The sequence below is a fragment of the Cyprinodon tularosa genome, unplaced genomic scaffold, assembly GCF_016077235.1.
Source record: "Cyprinodon tularosa strain WSP-4 unplaced genomic scaffold, ASM1607723v1 ctg233, whole genome shotgun sequence".
NCBI classification, from domain to species: Eukaryota; Metazoa; Chordata; class Actinopteri; order Cyprinodontiformes; family Cyprinodontidae; genus Cyprinodon; species Cyprinodon tularosa.
In genome coordinates this window covers 230,145-247,620 of record NW_024038871.1, presented here as the reverse complement: position 1 = coordinate 247,620, position 17,476 = coordinate 230,145, and the positions used below count along the sequence as shown (strand labels likewise).

At 37.9% G+C, this 17,476-nt stretch overlaps 1 protein-coding gene across 2 annotated transcripts in view; it reads left to right on the top strand.

The window, feature by feature from the left end:
* The window catches only part of clip1b (CAP-GLY domain containing linker protein 1b), an 83,933-nt gene that overhangs the window by 15,591 nt on the left and 50,866 nt on the right, over nucleotides 1–17,476 (top strand). The window contains exons 2-10 of one of the 2 annotated variants that reach the window (XM_038287018.1): nucleotides 2,668–2,853; nucleotides 3,264–3,668; nucleotides 5,353–5,486; nucleotides 7,781–7,905; nucleotides 9,125–9,326; nucleotides 9,708–9,905; nucleotides 11,009–11,112; nucleotides 12,143–12,203; nucleotides 12,823–12,927. In XM_038287018.1, the coding sequence (XP_038142946.1) occupies nucleotides 2,745–2,853; nucleotides 3,264–3,668; nucleotides 5,353–5,486; nucleotides 7,781–7,905; nucleotides 9,125–9,326; nucleotides 9,708–9,905; nucleotides 11,009–11,112; nucleotides 12,143–12,203; nucleotides 12,823–12,927 (1,443 nt within the window). In that variant the 5' untranslated portion in view covers nucleotides 2,668–2,744. The remainder of the gene's footprint in view (nucleotides 1–2,667; nucleotides 2,854–3,263; nucleotides 3,669–5,352; nucleotides 5,487–7,780; nucleotides 7,906–9,124; nucleotides 9,327–9,707; nucleotides 9,906–11,008; nucleotides 11,113–12,142; nucleotides 12,204–12,822; nucleotides 12,928–17,476) is intronic. The other variant, XM_038287019.1, reaches the window with a different exon arrangement.

Here is a 17,476-nt window from a genome sequence, read left to right as displayed (position 1 = left end):
GGAGAGGATGGTGGACAGACATTATTATTTTTGGTGTTTTTTTTTTAACAAGTTCAGGTTATGTGTTGCTGTTATTAAATTAAATTATTAAATTGTTTATAAAAGTTATTGTTGTCGGTGTGTTCTTAAAGTCTTTTATCTGTTTCATCACTTCTTTATAATTTAAGTAAACTTAGAACAACTTCTCAGTGACATCAGTTTATTTTTAGAGAAGCAAGTATTTACAATAAACTATTAAAAACATTTTTAAGTATTGAAATTAGATCTTAAAATTAACTACTACAACTATTTACAGAAGATATACAGTAAATATTACTAGAGAACATATATATATATATATATATATATATATATATATATATATATATATATATATATATATATATATATATATATATATATATATATATATATATATATATATATATATACAATTGTGACTGAGCAGGAGTCCCTTGTGGTGCTGCTGGACTGGATGCGATGCCACACAGATGACCTTGGAGTCTTCTGACTGTGAGTGGGACATCATTTGGGGGGTGGGGGTGCCTCTCTCCACTGTTCACCACATCATCCATCAGGGTTTGCAGGGCTGACCCAATCGACAGCTGCCCCAATTGACGGCTGCCATGTTACTAAAAAAGTTTAAAATGACGAAGAAAATAATGACTTTACTAAAACTGTTTTCATTACCCTGAAATAACAGCTAAAATGTGATTAAAATGTGCTAAAATGTGACAATCTAAATGTAATGGTGGTCGGGTAGACCCTCCTCCAGGGGCAGACAGCTGGTCCCTCCATGGAGCACCACTGACTGCCTCAAACACGTTCTCCCCTCCTCATCCTCTGGCATGTCATCCTCTGGGGCGGTGATATCACCAGCTCCCAGGCAGATGTTGTGCAGGACAGCACATGCCGTTACCTGTAGAAAAAAAATAGACAAAAATATTTATTTTTATTCAGTCATCTATCTTTATTACATGATTTATTAGAAATTTAATTTTACTTAATCTAGATCCACTATTTAACTTATTTTTTCGTTTTTATATTTTTTTCCTGTATTATGTTTATATATATATATATATATATATATATATATATATATATATATATATATATATATATATATATATATATATATATATATACAGTAATTGCAAATAAAATCAGGCAGTAAGGGGATAACAATTTAGACAAAAAATGATTTATTTCTCAACAGTTTGGCTTCTCAACAAAACATTAGTAATGGTGAAAGTAGTTATTCAAGTCAGTTATTTACAGGGTTTGTACACATTTAAGTATTCAATTCAAATTACTAAAGTTACAAACAAATAAATTACAAACTTAAAAATAAATATAAAATTTGATATTTAAACATATTCATCAATCTGCTGACAAGCGTTTATTTAATAGCTGGTATATTCTGATCATTAGCAGGCCCTGTGGGTTAGAATAATAGCAGGTAGATCTTACCTCTCCACTGCGCACTGCCAGCCTGAGAAAAATCCGTCGCAGGTTTTGCTGCCGCCGAAGCCGTCAAAGCGACTCTCCTCCTCCAATAACAAGTAAATAAAAAAAAAATTCCATATATATTTTTTTGTTTTTGTTGTTTCTTTCCGTATTTCTCGAGCTGTCGGATTTTGTTTGGCGCTGTTTTTGGGGTAAACGTGATGACGTCGTGTCGTAACCAGGAAGTGCTCCAAAGGCGTCCTGCCAAGTACGCAGCCTGCGAATTGAGACGCAGCCTGTGATTGGTTGGCCTATAGAACACCCCCCCCCTTACCCCCCACATTTGCTCTCACATCTTCAGACACAAGTTCGTTTTGGCACAAATATCTCGCAAGGAATGTGACAAAAGTCAAAGCGCGGTGTCAACGTGCTGTGTCTCGCGAGAGCGCGTTTGTGTTCTTGAAGCAGCAGATTCAAGAAGCTGTAATGGCTAAATTGAGGTTGTAATGCAAGATTAACATATGCAAAAAAATAATAATTACAAATAAACTATCAATAATCATTTGTCAGCTGTAATTTTATTTGTGTAAAACTATATGAACACACCAGTAAATAGTTTTTTTGTGCATTCACATTTAAATCAGATTTGAGTGAAAATCCTCTTCAGGTGAAGATTGGACTGACAAGTGTAATTTTTTTTTACATGTTCTTGCCTGATATGTCTTTTAGTGCAACTTCAAATTCAGTTTGTGTGTGTGCGGTTTTTCTTTACAGCAGAACATTTTGGCATACAAGTTCAGATTTTTGTGGTACAAATTCTCACATTGCATTCTCAAGTTTTCACATTAAATTCACAAGTTCGTTCATTTTGGCACATATTTACCTTCATAAAGATGCTTCCAAGACACCGGCCACAACCAAACTTGCTTGCGAACCTTCACAAAAATTCTGCCCTCTTGATAAAGGACTAATCACATTCACTCGTGTAAAGTATGGAAATGCAAAGGTTGGAACAGCCGCTTTCCCTACGACTTTAAGAGTAAATCTAATTCCACTGGCAAATCATCTTATTTACCTACTCAAATTGAGGGTAAATACACTTAATATTTCTAGACTGCTTTTTTCCAGTATACCCCTCGAATCAATTAGATTTGTGGATTGTCTATAGGCAGTGACATGTACTGTTTTAGTTGATTTAAATGCTGTTATTTATTTTTCCAGCTTTCTTCAGTCACATTGGGACACAGAGGGGTAGTGGGGGAAGGCTGTCCCCCCCACAATAATCAAGTCCCCAAACCATGGACAAACAGGGGCCCATCACTACGCCAGGGAAAGCAAGTGGCCTAAAACCTCCCAGTAAAATAGCTCGTCCATCTGGAGTGCCATCTAAGACATCGCCATCGTCTGGTAAGAAGTTTTCCCTGCCGTCGTCATGCTGATCACACGCTGACTACCCCTTAACATGGTCGTTTAGACAGACTAGAAATCAGACTTTGTCCTGGTCTTGCCATCTTGTTTGTTTTTATTTATTTTAGGATCAACTGATTATCTTTGAAATAAAACTATTGACTAAATTAATCAGATAGAATGTAATACGATAAATTTTTTTTTAGTTTGAAATATCATTTAAATAAGTGAATCTTCATCAGCGTAGACAGAGTGTTTGCATAGTGTTGCATGAGATAAAGCAATGTTATTTTTAGATCATTCCTGCCATAGTGTGAGGGGATTTGAAGTAAAACATGAGTTTATTCAAATGACATGAAAAATAACAACAAATCATATTATATTGTAAGTTTACCAATTTTCTCTTGCAGGGGCTTCAAAGCCAGTTCCTCCTGAGAAGTCCTCCCCTGGTGTCACCTCCCCAACACAAGACGGCAGCATAGACTTTCAGATCGGCGACAGGGTCTGGGTGAACGGCAACAAGCCAGGCTATGTTCAGTTTATCGGGGGAACGCAGTTTGCTCCGGGCCAGTGGGCAGGCATCGTCCTGGATGAGACCATCGGCAAGAACGACGGGTCGGTGGCTGGCGTTCGCTACTTCCAGTGTGAGGATGGGCGGGGCATTTTCACACGGCCATCCAAGCTGTCCAAAACTGAGATACCAGAGAAGGAGGCGAACGGGGGGCAGGCGAGCCCAGCACAGGCAGCTTCAGCGACAAGCGAGGCTGCAACTACCGTCACTGCTGAGGCTACACCTCCTGCCTCTGCCTCAAACGGTAACAGACGTCTTTCTCTTTTATATCTGGCATCCTAAAGCACCTCAGACTAAAAAAAAACTTTTTTAGCGTGTTCTGTTTACTTAAAGTTTGAATAAACCTTAAACAACAGTGTTCTACCTTGAACCTTTTTCACATTTTCTCAACAAGCACACTATGCAACATTTGTCAGTTAATTAATGTGTTCCATAACGTTTTGAATGATTAAATGATTCATTTCAGGTTGAACAAAGGTATTCTCGGCCGCCCTGGTGGTCTGTGGGGGAAATACCGCACTTGCAATTGCAGGAGCACCGACCCGCACCCACAGGCTCAGAAGTCTCGCAAGAGTCGGTCTTGCTTTACGGCGAGAACTGCTACACCCCCCAGTTAAAAGCATGCTCGTTGCTAGCACAGTGGCGATCTTTGTGCAGTTATGCTACGTTCACACCAGACGCAGCAAAATCAGCAAAATCGCGTCTGCTGCTTCATTTTTGCTGCTTGTACCAGTTAGTTCTGACGCGCGGCTGAAGCAGCTTTGCTGCTCTGGCTGCGCGGTGCAAAAGTGTGTCTGACGCGCGTTGGGCGGAGCTTCACTATCCTTTCTCTGCCTTGCAGCTATATTTGCTTTGATCAGTGGGAATAAAGTAGTTTTAATATGTTTTTAAGTGAGAAAATACACCTGAAAACATAATCAGTGCCGTCAGTTCATTCAGATTACAATCCTGCCTTCAATATTTTTTCTGTCGAAGCCGCTCAGACCCCCACATACCAGAGGTGCGCCGACAGTAGGAATCCCTTCATCAGCAGCCTCTGGCCGGGTCGCCTCCTCACGGTTCACCGCGGCAGCTGGTGTTTTTCATCTAAATAATCCAAACTGCAGGCAGCAGGATAATAAAAGCCAACATATTCTGCCGGCAGATTTCTGCATTTTAAGTTCATTTAGGCGTCAATAAACTGTTTAAGCGGAGTGATCATGGCGCTCTGATCATCAGCGCTGTGTCTGTTTCTCTCCCTGCCAGCTCCCAGATCAGCTTCTCTGATTGGTTGACGCGGCGCGTCGAGCAGCAAAAATTAAATTTTTCCATCTTGAGCAGCAGCGCTTGCGGCGCGTCACGCGCGTCAGATGCTTAAACGCGCCAGACGCGCTGCGCCTGCTGCTCATAAACACGCCGCGGGACCTTTTGCTGCTCCTTGACGCGCGTCAACCATTGACTTTGCATGTAAACTCGCTGCTTCTCTCGTGCCAGCTGCGTCCAGTGTGAACGCAGCATTAGTCATTCGTTGCGTTCGCCTGTCTGCTAAGCTCAAAACAACCGCGCCTGGCTTGACGGATAAACCAGGAGAACAGCTGTGCATATTTACGACAGTGCACTTTTACTTTCGCCCTCTGGGGGGAGCCTCGCTGGAAAATCAACACCGGTTGCATAGTGTACCTTTAAGTTTTTCATCCAGATTTCTCCTGATTCAATGTTTTAGAGTCATGTTTATGTTTGGGACATAGCAGGAGAGAACACACTCATGCACAGGGAAGCTAGACTCGAGGCTAAAGTGGTCGAACCCCGGGCCTTCTCTTTGCAAGGCGACAGTACTACTAATTGTGCCACCGCAAAACCTCTCCATCTTTTTTGGGGAACTGTTACAGAACTCCAAACATGGCTCAGATGATCTAATCTGCAATTGCTTCCTTTTTCCTCTCTTTCAGCTCCCGTCACTGGTATAAAAACCAGCGGCGTAATTAACCGAATGGTGACATCCAGTGAGTCTGTGTCCAACCTGTCAGACCCAGACTCTATGAAGAAGATCAGAAGGGAGCTGAGGCTGGGAGACCGTGTTCTGGTGAGAAGTATATTAGATTGTCTTCATTTTGACCTAAAAACGTGTTGGATCTTTGTCCAGAAGGATCTCCATGTCTGTATAGTTTGGTTATAAAAGTCGTCTTACAGTAGTTGTGGAGGGTGACAGGAATTTGATTGGAAATTAAGAAGCTGTTCCTCAAAAAACCCTCCAGCACATCAAAGTATGAGACATTTTTTATTTATGCTGCAGTCAGATTGGGGACAAAACTTATTTTTGTGATTGCCTGATATTCATCTCTTTCTAGCAGGGAATTAAACCGGAAATTCAAAGATGAAAAAAATAAAAAAATAAATAAAGCATTACCCTCAACCCACTGTGTTCCATTTTGATTTTAAACCCAGTGGGAACTATTAAGAAAAGTCAAGTTATTACCAATTCTGCTACTTGGAAAAAAAGCTGATTCTGTTGTGCTTTAAGCCCCTCCACCCCAACTTGTAAGTAATAGAAATAAAAATGGTAAAATTTCATGCAAAACTTTTCATTTTTATAAATGTATGTCTCTTACTTTCAGTAGGGCCTTCATTGCTGCCTAAATCAGTCAGAAACACCAACCTACATTCACAACTTCAACTTTAATTCTTCTTCTATCCAACTGTATTTATTTATTCCAAACAATCTATTCTCTTAATTTTGTAGTGTTTTTCTTACCTGTGCTGCTTCCATTACATTTATGTGGTTGCTAAATATTTTTGTCCAGTCAGATTTCAGTGTGTTGCTATGCCAATCTAATCTGCCCAGGGCCTTCAGGAGCAGCAGCGCTGGCTGTTGTTACATTCACAATATTAGTGAGGAACATTTTCTTCAACCAATCAAATTTCAGATTTGCCCCACAGGCCCAGCTAGCGGGCCCATGCTACCCTCAGTATTTCCTGTCCTCTGATTGGTCAGTTAGAGCCAAGTTAAGCTAGCGACAATCTGCTTTTTATGTTCACTTTTGTTTTCAAAGACTTCCTGCACAAAGATATAGTGATCGATTTGTTTATAAATAATTTGCATCTCTGGTGAGTTTGATATATTTATTTATAAACTTATTTTCATGCTTTATGCCAGGGGTCTTCAACTTTTTCCAGACCAAGGACCCCAAATTGATGGGGTCCTTGATAATTATATATATTGTATGAAGTAGTGTTCTATCAAACTGGTCCTATAGTCATTCTATTACAGATGGAGTAATGTAACGAAAGTAATTTCTCCCTGGGATTATTAAAGTATTTCTGATTCTGATTCCTGGTTGATGGGACAGGTGTTGTGAATGAAACGGTGCCCAGCTTGAAAGAGCTCCTGTGTGTCGCTGAATGTGTGCATTGATGACTGAAAGACATCTTCTGCCTCCATTTATCTGTTTACCCCTGGTGTTTGTTATATGGACAGAATGAAAACCTGCAAATGGGTCATAAGACGCTTTGCTGGCCCCTTGGTCTTCATTATTTTTGGTATATTAGGTTTGTGTTTGTTTTTTTTTTTAAATAGAAGGCAATAGAATAGTGCATTTATCCCTGGGCTCTGCAACTTGTGGCTCCTTAGACCCTCGATAATGTATGATAATGGAGTAATAGAAACACAACAAATGCTGGTTGACATTTTCTCCAATGGCTAATTGCATTGAATTAACAAAATAAATGAACTCTAAATTTAACAGAAATATATACATTTTTATCGTATACAGTTCTTTTTTTTTAAAAACATTAATATTCCAAACATTTCAGCAACCCATTGAAAAGGTATTTTGGAAGTTTCTTTTCTTTATTTAAATTTCTTGATGAAAATTTCTTTTTAACTGTGTATTTGTTTTTTTTTTTATGACGTTATGTCATTTTTGCCGCTCTAAACAAGTTTTATAGACTTGAACTCAACTTTGTTTATCCCTTGGGATTACTCCTTCAGGGAAATTCTGGTTCCAGTAGCTTATCTAGAGTACAGAGGGTTAAAGCAAGATGCCAGTAAAGATAAAAATATGACAGACAATATAAAAAGGAATTTTTAGCTGGACTGAAGTCAGAATTGAGTCTTTGGAGCCCTGATCTATCCTTTCAGCCTATAAGGACCCCTCTTTCGTGGTATGTCAACCGGATGTTTGCTATTTAACAACTAACATTTGTTTTGGTGTGTTTTATTTGGGAGGTTGTCTCTTGTTTTCATATTTTTTAGGGGGTTTATTATGCTTCGTATTTTGCCTGGTAATGCTGGTACCTCACGGTATGAATTGCTTATTTTGAAATAAATTATTTAAAAAACAGAAAATCCATTTCAGTAATAGCATCCTTTATGCACAGGTTGGTGGTACGAAGGCAGGAGTGGTGCGTTTTCTCGGACAAACCGACTTCGCTAAGGGAGAGTGGTGCGGCGTGGAGCTGGATGAACCTCTGGGCAAGAATGATGGAGCTGTAGCTGGAGCCAGGTAGGGTTGTGGCAAATAATCGTTTTGGCGATGTGTCATGATATTCGGCTGCCAGATATAATATCGATCTTTTACTTCCTAGTATGGATTAAAAAAAAAAAAAACATGGTTACCTTAAACAATGAGGGGAGATGGGCTACCTCTGCACCAATACACTGGCAGAAAGCTCTGTGGAGCCCCATATCTGTATTTGAGGTGGTCACAGTGGAAGAAATGGACTCCAACTCCAAATAACATTGATATATATATAGATGATCAATATCTTCTGATGAACATATACAGCACTTGCTTTTTTATCTATTCATTGAATTTTGATAGCTGGGGAAAATATTGCAATATATAGTGACATTGCAATATCGTGATAATATCGTATCATGACTAGGGGTGTGCAAAATAATCGTGATGATGATGCATCGTGATTCTAATTTTCGTGATCTACTGCATCGATTCTTGATGCCAAGAATCGATTATTAATTTAAAAAAATGAATAAATAAAATTGCATGAATGGTTGGCGAACATCAGCCAAAAACAAGTGTAATACAACTTCCAGTCCAGTAGATGTCACTGCAAATGTGTTGACGCACGCTGCCTTGTGTCACAAGCATTTCCGGCCGTGGGAGTCATTCAACAACAAAACATGGAGGATAAAATATTGCAATGCATCGCAATAATTCAAGTATCGTGATACATCGTGATAGAATCGCATCGTGGCCTGTGAATCGTGATTCGAATTGAATCGTGACTTCTTTGGCAATACCCACCCCTAATCATGACCCAAGTATAGTGACACTTATCGATTCGCAACGGCCATGCCAATACTCACCCCTAGAGCCAAATGAATAACCCTGGGTCTACTTATGATCCAATTAAACATTCACTGATTAGAATCAATTTTCCTATTTTCTTTTAAACGTAGGGAGTATTTATTTAAGCCTAGTCGTAAATTGTAAATTAGTTTCTTCCAAGCAAGTCCAATAAGGTCAAAATCGTATAAATGTTTCAAATTTAAAACTGATAAATTCTGTATTATCAGCAAGATTTACACCTATGTCGAAACATTGTAGATTAGAGCGGTTAGCTTTTATCTGTGGAGCCAACAAGCTGCTTCTCTCCGCCCACAAATGTAATGTAAAACAGAATTAAACAACAAACACAAGTACCAACAGTGTACCTGAGCCTACAGCAGACTGACAGTTTGGGACATCTTGTCCCCCCCAGGTATTTCCAGTGCTTGCCCAGGTATGGCCTCTTTGCTCCCGTCCACAAAGTGACACGGATTGGCTTCCCCTGCACCACGCCGACCAAGGCGAAGAGCTCCCGGAGGAGGTCCACTCTCAAGAGGAGTCCAAGCGCTTCGTCCATCAGCTCCCTTAGCTCTGCCACCTCCTCCATCAGCGGCAAACCAAGCAGGGCAGGACTGGTAATGTTGGCATTAATCATTATCACAGATTTGATCCAAAGTATAAAGTTTCATATCTCAATGTTTGGATTGGGTTAAAAGCAACACAGTCTGCTTAAGAAAATAAATAATTGTGATTTTTTTTTACTTTGAGAAAAGATAAATTAATTATTTGTCTAACTTAAATATCAATAGAGACTTCTTTTCTAGATGAAACTTGGAAAAATGTGCAAAGATAATTGGATCAATTGGGTCTGTGAAATAGTTCTCTCCCTCTAGCTTCTTAGTAGCACCAAAATTAATCTTACGATGTTATATTTACTTTTTTTTTCTTTTTTTACCCCGTCCAACCTTTTACAAACCCACATGCTGAAATTTGTTTACTTTTTGTTTATCTTCCAGCTGACCGAAACATCTGTGCGCTACGCTCGGAAAATTTCAAGTACCACAGCGCTGCAGGAGGCCCTGAAGGAGAAGCAGCAGCACATCGAACAGCTGCTGCTAGAGAGGGACCTAGAGAGGTGCGAGGTCGCCAAAGCAACCAGCCGCGCGGGAGAGGTGCAACAGGAGATGGCCGTGCTGAGGAAAGGGCGGGATCAGGTGAGTTTTCTACAGTTAATGAAAAAAAGAATTTAATAAAAGCAGCTTGGGGTTAGTTAAAATGTAAACATGTGGCTCAGAGGTATGGAATAAGGTAAAGCTAAGACTATTACTGCTAGTTAATAGTAAATGAGTAGCAGCTTAGCAGTGAAATGAATATTCCCATTCCATAAAGTGCAGCAGTGATCAAATGTAAACAATGTGGCAGAAAAAAAAAACATGGTGCAAAAACACATTGATATGGAAATTCAGAGCATTGCAAAGACAAATATATATGGTGCAAACTTGCAGTGTTTTGGTTTGGTGGAATGGGGAATCATGTTTGTTTCAGTTTCTCAGAAAATACACAGTCCTTTAAAGAGAGAGAGAAAAACTACAATCTTTAAGAAAGAAACTATGTTCTGAAAAAGAGAAATAAATAAACTACAGTCTGAAAAAAGAAAGCAGAAAAAAAGAAACTACAATAAGAAAGAAAGAAACTACTGTCGAAAAAGATTACAGTCCGGAAAAAAGGAGGAAAAAGAAACAAGAGATTAAAAATAAATAAAAAACTACAGTCTGAAAAAAAAATAAGACAAACTATTGTCCAAAAAAATGAAACTTCAGTCTGAAAAACAAAAGATTAAAGAAACTACAGTATGGAAAAAAAGAGAAAAAGGAACCTAAAAAATAAAGGAAAAAATAAAAGAAAGAACTTAACTCTTTGCTGAGACCGTTATATGACCTAGTAGTGTTCCTCAGCCAGGTTAGGTAATCAGGGAGGTGTTTTATAGATACTGTTGAGGTCATTTTAAGCATGTTTGCTGATGCTGAAAGGCCTCTAGATGTTTGGCTCCTTCCATACTAACTGATTCATTAGTCTCAAATCATCAAACAACTTAAGATGTTTCATATTTTGTAAATTTATAGTCATGCTTCTACAAAGTGAACAGCAGTGGGCCGAGTATGCAACCTTGAGGTGTGCCAGGTCTCAGCATCATGGAGTTTATTTGTTCTTGTTTTTTTTTTCCCCAATCTGGATTAACCGTGGTCTTACAGTCTGTTGCCTTCAGTATTTAATGTTCTTTGTGCCATTGACTCCACTTTTATTTTGTATTTCACAGTATGCAGTGGAGATGGAGGCCAAGCTGGATCAGCTTCGCTCTCTGGTAGAGGCAGCTGATCGAGATAAAGTGGAGCTGCTCAACCAACTAGAAGAGGAGAAGAGGTAGGTCCTTCCTTCTGCCAAACTCATCAAAGTGGTTCGACGGGCTTATCTGCTGCCCTGTGTGCCACGGTTAGTCCCTAACTGAGTATAAAGTTTAGTTAGTTTAGTTTATTTTAAAAATCACTGCTTCATTACAAAAATCTCCCCAGGGGACATAATATAAAAAAGAAACCAAGCTTTAGATGGACCTCTTATTAAAATAAAAAGTTGCTTTTAAGAAAAAGTCCAGTCAGCAAGGAATAATCAATGGGTCATTATTTATACGTAAAACCAATATGTTCTCGGTGATTAAATTAATTTAGCGTTAATTGGTGAAAAAAATTAAATTTTTGCCCAATTATAGTAACCCCTCACTCCTGATATCTTCTGGCAGTGACGTCACGGTACTGTAAGCCTAGCAACATTCTCCCTGCATTACAAACAGAATCAATTGGAACTACTAGACACATCTGCAATCAACAACAATTATTGAAGATTTCCAGAGGACTTCACAATTGAAATTCACCAGATTTATAGTTAAACTGACAATGCCCCCGTGGGTAAAAGTGAAAAAAAAATTAGTTATTTCACCTTTCCGATTCCTGATCCTCAACGGACGGGTTCGTCGTTGGATTGTCAAATTGAAGAGGGAGGATTTGCCATCGAACTCCTGAGAAAAAGCACGTAATATGTAGCCAAAATTTGGAAGAAGAATGTTTTCAAGATGACTTGGATAAAAGCGCGTTGTGACAAATGCCAGATACAGAACTGGGACTTGATCAACAGCTGATACCGCATCGTGACGTCTCAAACCAGTAGGTGGCAGTAGTGTTCTTTGACAAACATGGATGCCTCCAGTAAAGCACATTCAAACGAAATTACTCTTAATTAAAAACACCTATCATTTATTTAACAGTATGTAATAATTACATATTTAAAGTACTTTTAGAAGTTTGAATTCTGAATGTGAGCGGACTTTTCCTTTAATATTCTTTACCAGATTTCCTGACTATTTTATTCTTATTTTTGACACTATTGTATGTTTTAACAGAAAAGTGGAGGACCTGCAGTTCCGTGTAGAGGAGGCTTGTATCACCAAAGGAGACCTTGAGGTATACATCCTTAAAATAAACAAATTTCACATTGCAATATATATATCAGACTTTTTCTAGAGGTCTGTGTTATCAGCTTTGTTTTTGTGGATCTCCACATGAAGTAACACTGAAGTAGATTTCCATCTTTCCTTTAAAAAATGAGTAAAACTGAACTTTTTCCTGTTCTTGCACTCTTTAAATCCTGCATTTCCATCTGCCCTGTTTATTTATTCATCTTGGAGTTTGGTGACTCTTCTCCTCAAATGTCTCTACTATCTTTAAAACTTCCTGTTCATCCATCATCTGTTCATCCACACATCACCATTCTTGTCTGCCTTCATCTTCAGCTTCGCTTGAACTCTTTGCACTTTTTTTGTTTTTATTCACAGCAGATATAAATAAGTACCTAAATCTGCTGGGATTCTATGCTGAATGTAAAATAAATTATTTCAATTCAGTAAATGAGCCGATAAGTGACCGTTACTGAGATCATAACAATAACCAAAGCTGTGAAATCTTCTGTCTCACTCGCTGCTCTTCTTTTTCAAGCATTCTCTCCTTGTGTTGCACAAAGCTGGCATGTCATTGCAGCGTTGGTGTTTGTTCTCCTTCTCTTCCTGCTCTCTCTTACTAACAGACGCAGACCAGGCTGGAGCATGCCCACATAAAGGAGCTTGAGCAGAGCCTGCTCTTTGAAAAGACCAAAGCTGAAAAACTCCAGAGGGATTTAGAGGACACTAGGGTAATGCAGTCCCACACCAGGGCTGAGTCACGGCCTTTTTTTCCCCCCACTGGGTTTAATAATGATGCACCGTGAATATTAAGAGAAGCGCACCGCTGAGGCCCTGTGGAAATATTCCACAGCTGTGGCGCTGAGACATAACAGCTCATCTGCATGTAGCTTCCCTTAGAAGCCAGGCTTTCCTAAACAATATGCATGCGTGCATGAGTTCAACTGATATTGTTTGGAGATACCTGCCAGCCTAGAATACGGCTGGTGACATTTTCTTCTTGCCAACAAATCCCACAGAAGAACTTAACTAACAGATTAATTAATTTGGCTTTAATTCAGCTTTGAACAATGATTCTAATCCCACAAAAAGGATTATTTTTTGGGGAATTTTTAGTCTAATTCACAATCTCCATTTTTTAAACTACTTTTTAAGCACTTCAACATGAAAAGATATAAGCGCAGTGGTCAGATGTTATTCTACCCTGCCTACTATAGGAAGTATTTAATTATTTAGATATATAGTGATGCCATGTTGCCTGTGTGAAATATTAGACTCTTTAAAACGGTATTTTACTAATTTACAACCATGATTAAATTCTGCTTAATTCAAACTTTTTTTTTTTCTCTTACATGATGTGAAGAAAGACAGATTTTTAGTGTTTTAGTAGGGTCTTATATTTTTAGTCAGAGCTAGTTAAGTATGGAGGATGAGCTCTACTATATTTAAAAATAAATACAGAAATAAATGAATAAATAAATAAATAAGCATACAATTAAATGCCCCCAAAAAACAAATAAATGTAGGTAGAAATTAAATTATACAGTGAGACATAAATTTATTATTATTTATTTCTGTATTTTTAAATATGGTAGAGCTGGTCCTCCATAGTTAAGCTTCAAAAGAAGGACTTAAAAGTTTTCCTAAGGAGAAGGCTTTGCAACAGAGAAAAAGAAGAAAACAAAGTGGGACTTGTTAGCTTTAAGATAAATGTGGAAGACATTCTTTATGCTTTAAAAACTTTGACCTGTCGCTGCTTACAGATAGGTTCTCTGATTAGGGTGGTATTTTATTCTGAAAATACCAAAACACAGGCAACGTTGATTTGTTTTGGGTTTTTTATGTACTACTGGGCAACATCTTTATGGTTAAACCTCAGAAAATCTCTTTTTAAATAGAAAAAAATGAAACAGTATTTATTTTTTTTTCTAATATACACATAGCTAATTGAATGTAATTTATCTGTGACATTTTATCTGGGTTGTTAGGCTAAAATTAGTAAAAAATCTTGGATCATGTTTAAAAAATCTTGGATCCTGTTTCTTAAGCTATTATGTTACTACATGTTAAAAAAAGCTTTCCTAAAAATAATAGATAAAAAACTAGCAGTATTTCTTGTACTTCCTGATGTTCTTGTCACACTGTGAAAGTTTATTCTTTTTCCGTCAGCTCAGGGCTAACAGCGCTGTGTAAAAAGCAGACATTTTTGTTCTTCAAATGATCACGTTCTTTCTCGCACTTGTTATTTAAAACTATAGTTAAGTGTCAAAAAAGATTAAGCGTTAAGCACGCATAAAGCCAAAATAAAAACATATGTGATAAACGAAAATGTAAATTGCATTTAGGATGCTGTAATCAATAAAGGGATCAAGTCCTCCAAACCTCACCTGGATGGTGGTGTGAGGGGATAGAAGAAGAAGAAGAATCTCCAATAATGCGAGATGCTGGCAATCTATCATAGGAAAAAAAACGTTTAGTTTTTCCTGTAAATGACAGTTGAGCCAACTGCTCACAGATTCAGCTTTAATTATAGAAGTTATGTCATTGACATGTGAATTCTCTCTCTTAGCTTCCTCTTTGACGGTTACTCTGTGTTGGGCTATCTCCCAATCTGTTTTTTTTTTTTTTTTTTACTGAATTGAGGTTAGGTTTTAAGCAGTCATCGTGTTGCGATGGATTTAAATGTACTTTTATTTTGATCTGGACTCAGTTTTGATTTCTCCCTCTGGATGGGTTCTTGGACCCTGGGATGTTTTATTACCTTGGGTTGTTATAGAGAAATAGATGCTAAATCTAGACTGAGTTTCTTTCCAGATCGAAAGAAAACAGCAAGAATCAAAATAGCCACTTCTGACCATTTGGATGTTTTTGCGCTGATTTAATTTCCAGAAAATAGTTTGAAGGTCTCTACTCGCATATTTGCTGGATCTTTTCATAAAAGTTTAGAGTTGCCTCTTGGCTTTAAAAAAAAAAAAAAACATCTTTGAAACAACAGCTGGATGAACAGGAAGACTAATGTATGACGAGACAGAAAAGACTGCTTATACAGAGCCATGCAGAAGCATTAATAGCTGTGAGTTTTTCACAGTTTGGGATTTTATGAGATAGATACATATTGTGCAGTAGGAGAAAAATGATTCTTGGTTTTATTATTTTTAGAAATAAAAATCTGACAAGTGTGGCATGCATTTGTATTGACCCCGTCTGTTAAAACTTTGTAAACTATGATTTTAATTGAAGATATTGAGGTATGTAGTTACCAGCTTTGCATAATTTCCTATTTCTTTCAATCTTTTCTCTGTGTTGGGAGGCGATGTTCATTTCTCGCCTCAATATGCAAACTAAAAGACTGACCCAGTGAAATGCTCCTCTGATCCACATGCAGCTGGTTTCATGCGGTAGAAAAAAATCTACTCTGACCATCAGGTCGACTGACCAGCCATTTGAGAATCCTTCTGAACCTCCAAATGTTCCTCTCTGTCTGGTTGGAGACGTTAGCATCTGTTCACTTGCTTGTTGGGTGTCGATTCTGAAGTCTGCTGGGTTCATCTCACACATATGCGGTGGTGGGCGAAGTAATCAACAGTAGTACTTGAGTAAAATTATTGATACTTGTATTCAAATCTTACTCAACTACAAGTAAAAATTACTCAGTCAATAATCTACTCAAGTAAAAGTATTGAAATAAATCAAATCAAAGTTTATTTATATAGCGCTTTACAAAAAACACCAGGAAGACCAAAGTGCTTCAGAGAAAAATGAAAACATTGCAAAAAAAAAAAATCATACTAAAAACATAAGCATAAAACAATGTGTCCTAAGTATAAAAAAAATAGTCTTTAATCTGGACTTAAAAAGGTACTTAAAAGGTCTTTAAAAAAATACTCACTTTTGAAAATAATTATTCAAAAGTAGGTGCATTTTAAAGTATCTAAGATTTCAAAAAAATATACAAATTACATTTCTGTATAATTTTCAGAGTAATTTAAAAAAACCTTGTAACTTTCAGAAACCCCCTGATGTATTGATGCGTAGAACCACCTGCTGCAAATTGCTAACCACCTATAAAGAACTTCAGCACAAAAACTATTTTGATTATTATTCCTTATTTAAAAACAAATCAAAAAGGTTACTTGATTTCTGTTAAACTTTCATTATGGAATAGAGTTTAAAGGTCAGCCTAGTGAACAACTAACGCCTTAATAAAACGTATAATCTACCAATAATATCTGCCCTGAGTTTCTCATATCTGTGGAATGTTGTTTAAATCTCTAAAACAGTGGTGTGTTAATTCAGTCCTAAGGGCTGCTAGCTTACATGTTGATATTGCATTTCAAGAAGGAAAACTAAACAGTGGATTAAAAAAGCTAGGCTGCATCAAAATGAACAAGTAACTAGCAGCTTCCTAGAGATGGAGATAGAGCAGAAAGTATAATATTGGACTTTAAAATCTAGTGGCGTGAAACTATTAGTAACCCCCGAAAAAAATTACTCAAGTGAAGATACTGAAAAAAACTTTTTAAGTACAGTCACCAACTAAATGTACTTTGATACTTTCCACCACTGCATACATGTCAAATTTGGAGGTAATTGTGTTTAAAATCCCAGTTTCCCTGGCCTTTACTCTAGGGTGACCAGACGTCCCCGATTTCCGGGGACTGTCCCCGTTTTGGACCACCTGTCCCCGGCTAAAGCTGTCCCCGGAAATGTCCCCGATTTTACCGAGGCGAAAAATGTTGCGTGTAGACTGTTATTACAGTAGAGCTGTTGCGCGCAAAAATAGGTATTACGGTAGCTGGTTGCGCTGCTGATAACATAAAGATAAGGATCAGAGCGCACCACTAGAAGGGCGGTAATGATCCTTTTGGATGTCAGCTGCCATTAAAAGACAAAGAGGAAGAAGAGCGCATCACTTTTAAAACAGAAGAAGAAGAAGAAGTGGAAGTTCGTTTTTTACAACCTGTGGCAACTGATGAGGAGCTACGCTGAGTGATGGTAAGTGTGTTAATCAATTAATTTTATTCTGATCGGGCTGATCTTGTGATAAATGTTTGGTTTGTGTCCAGGTTAAAACAGTAATAAAAAGTAAGACAAGACCACGAGTTGAGCATGAGTAAAAGACGCTGGGTTAAAATGTAGCAAAATGATTGAAAACTCCTTGTAAGGCGCTAATCTGGTACGCTGGTTCTCCAGGGATCAACAAGGGTTTGTATAAAGATGTTTTAGAATGGATAGGTGACCTTTAGTTTATATTTCAGATAGTTATTATAAGTAGAGTTA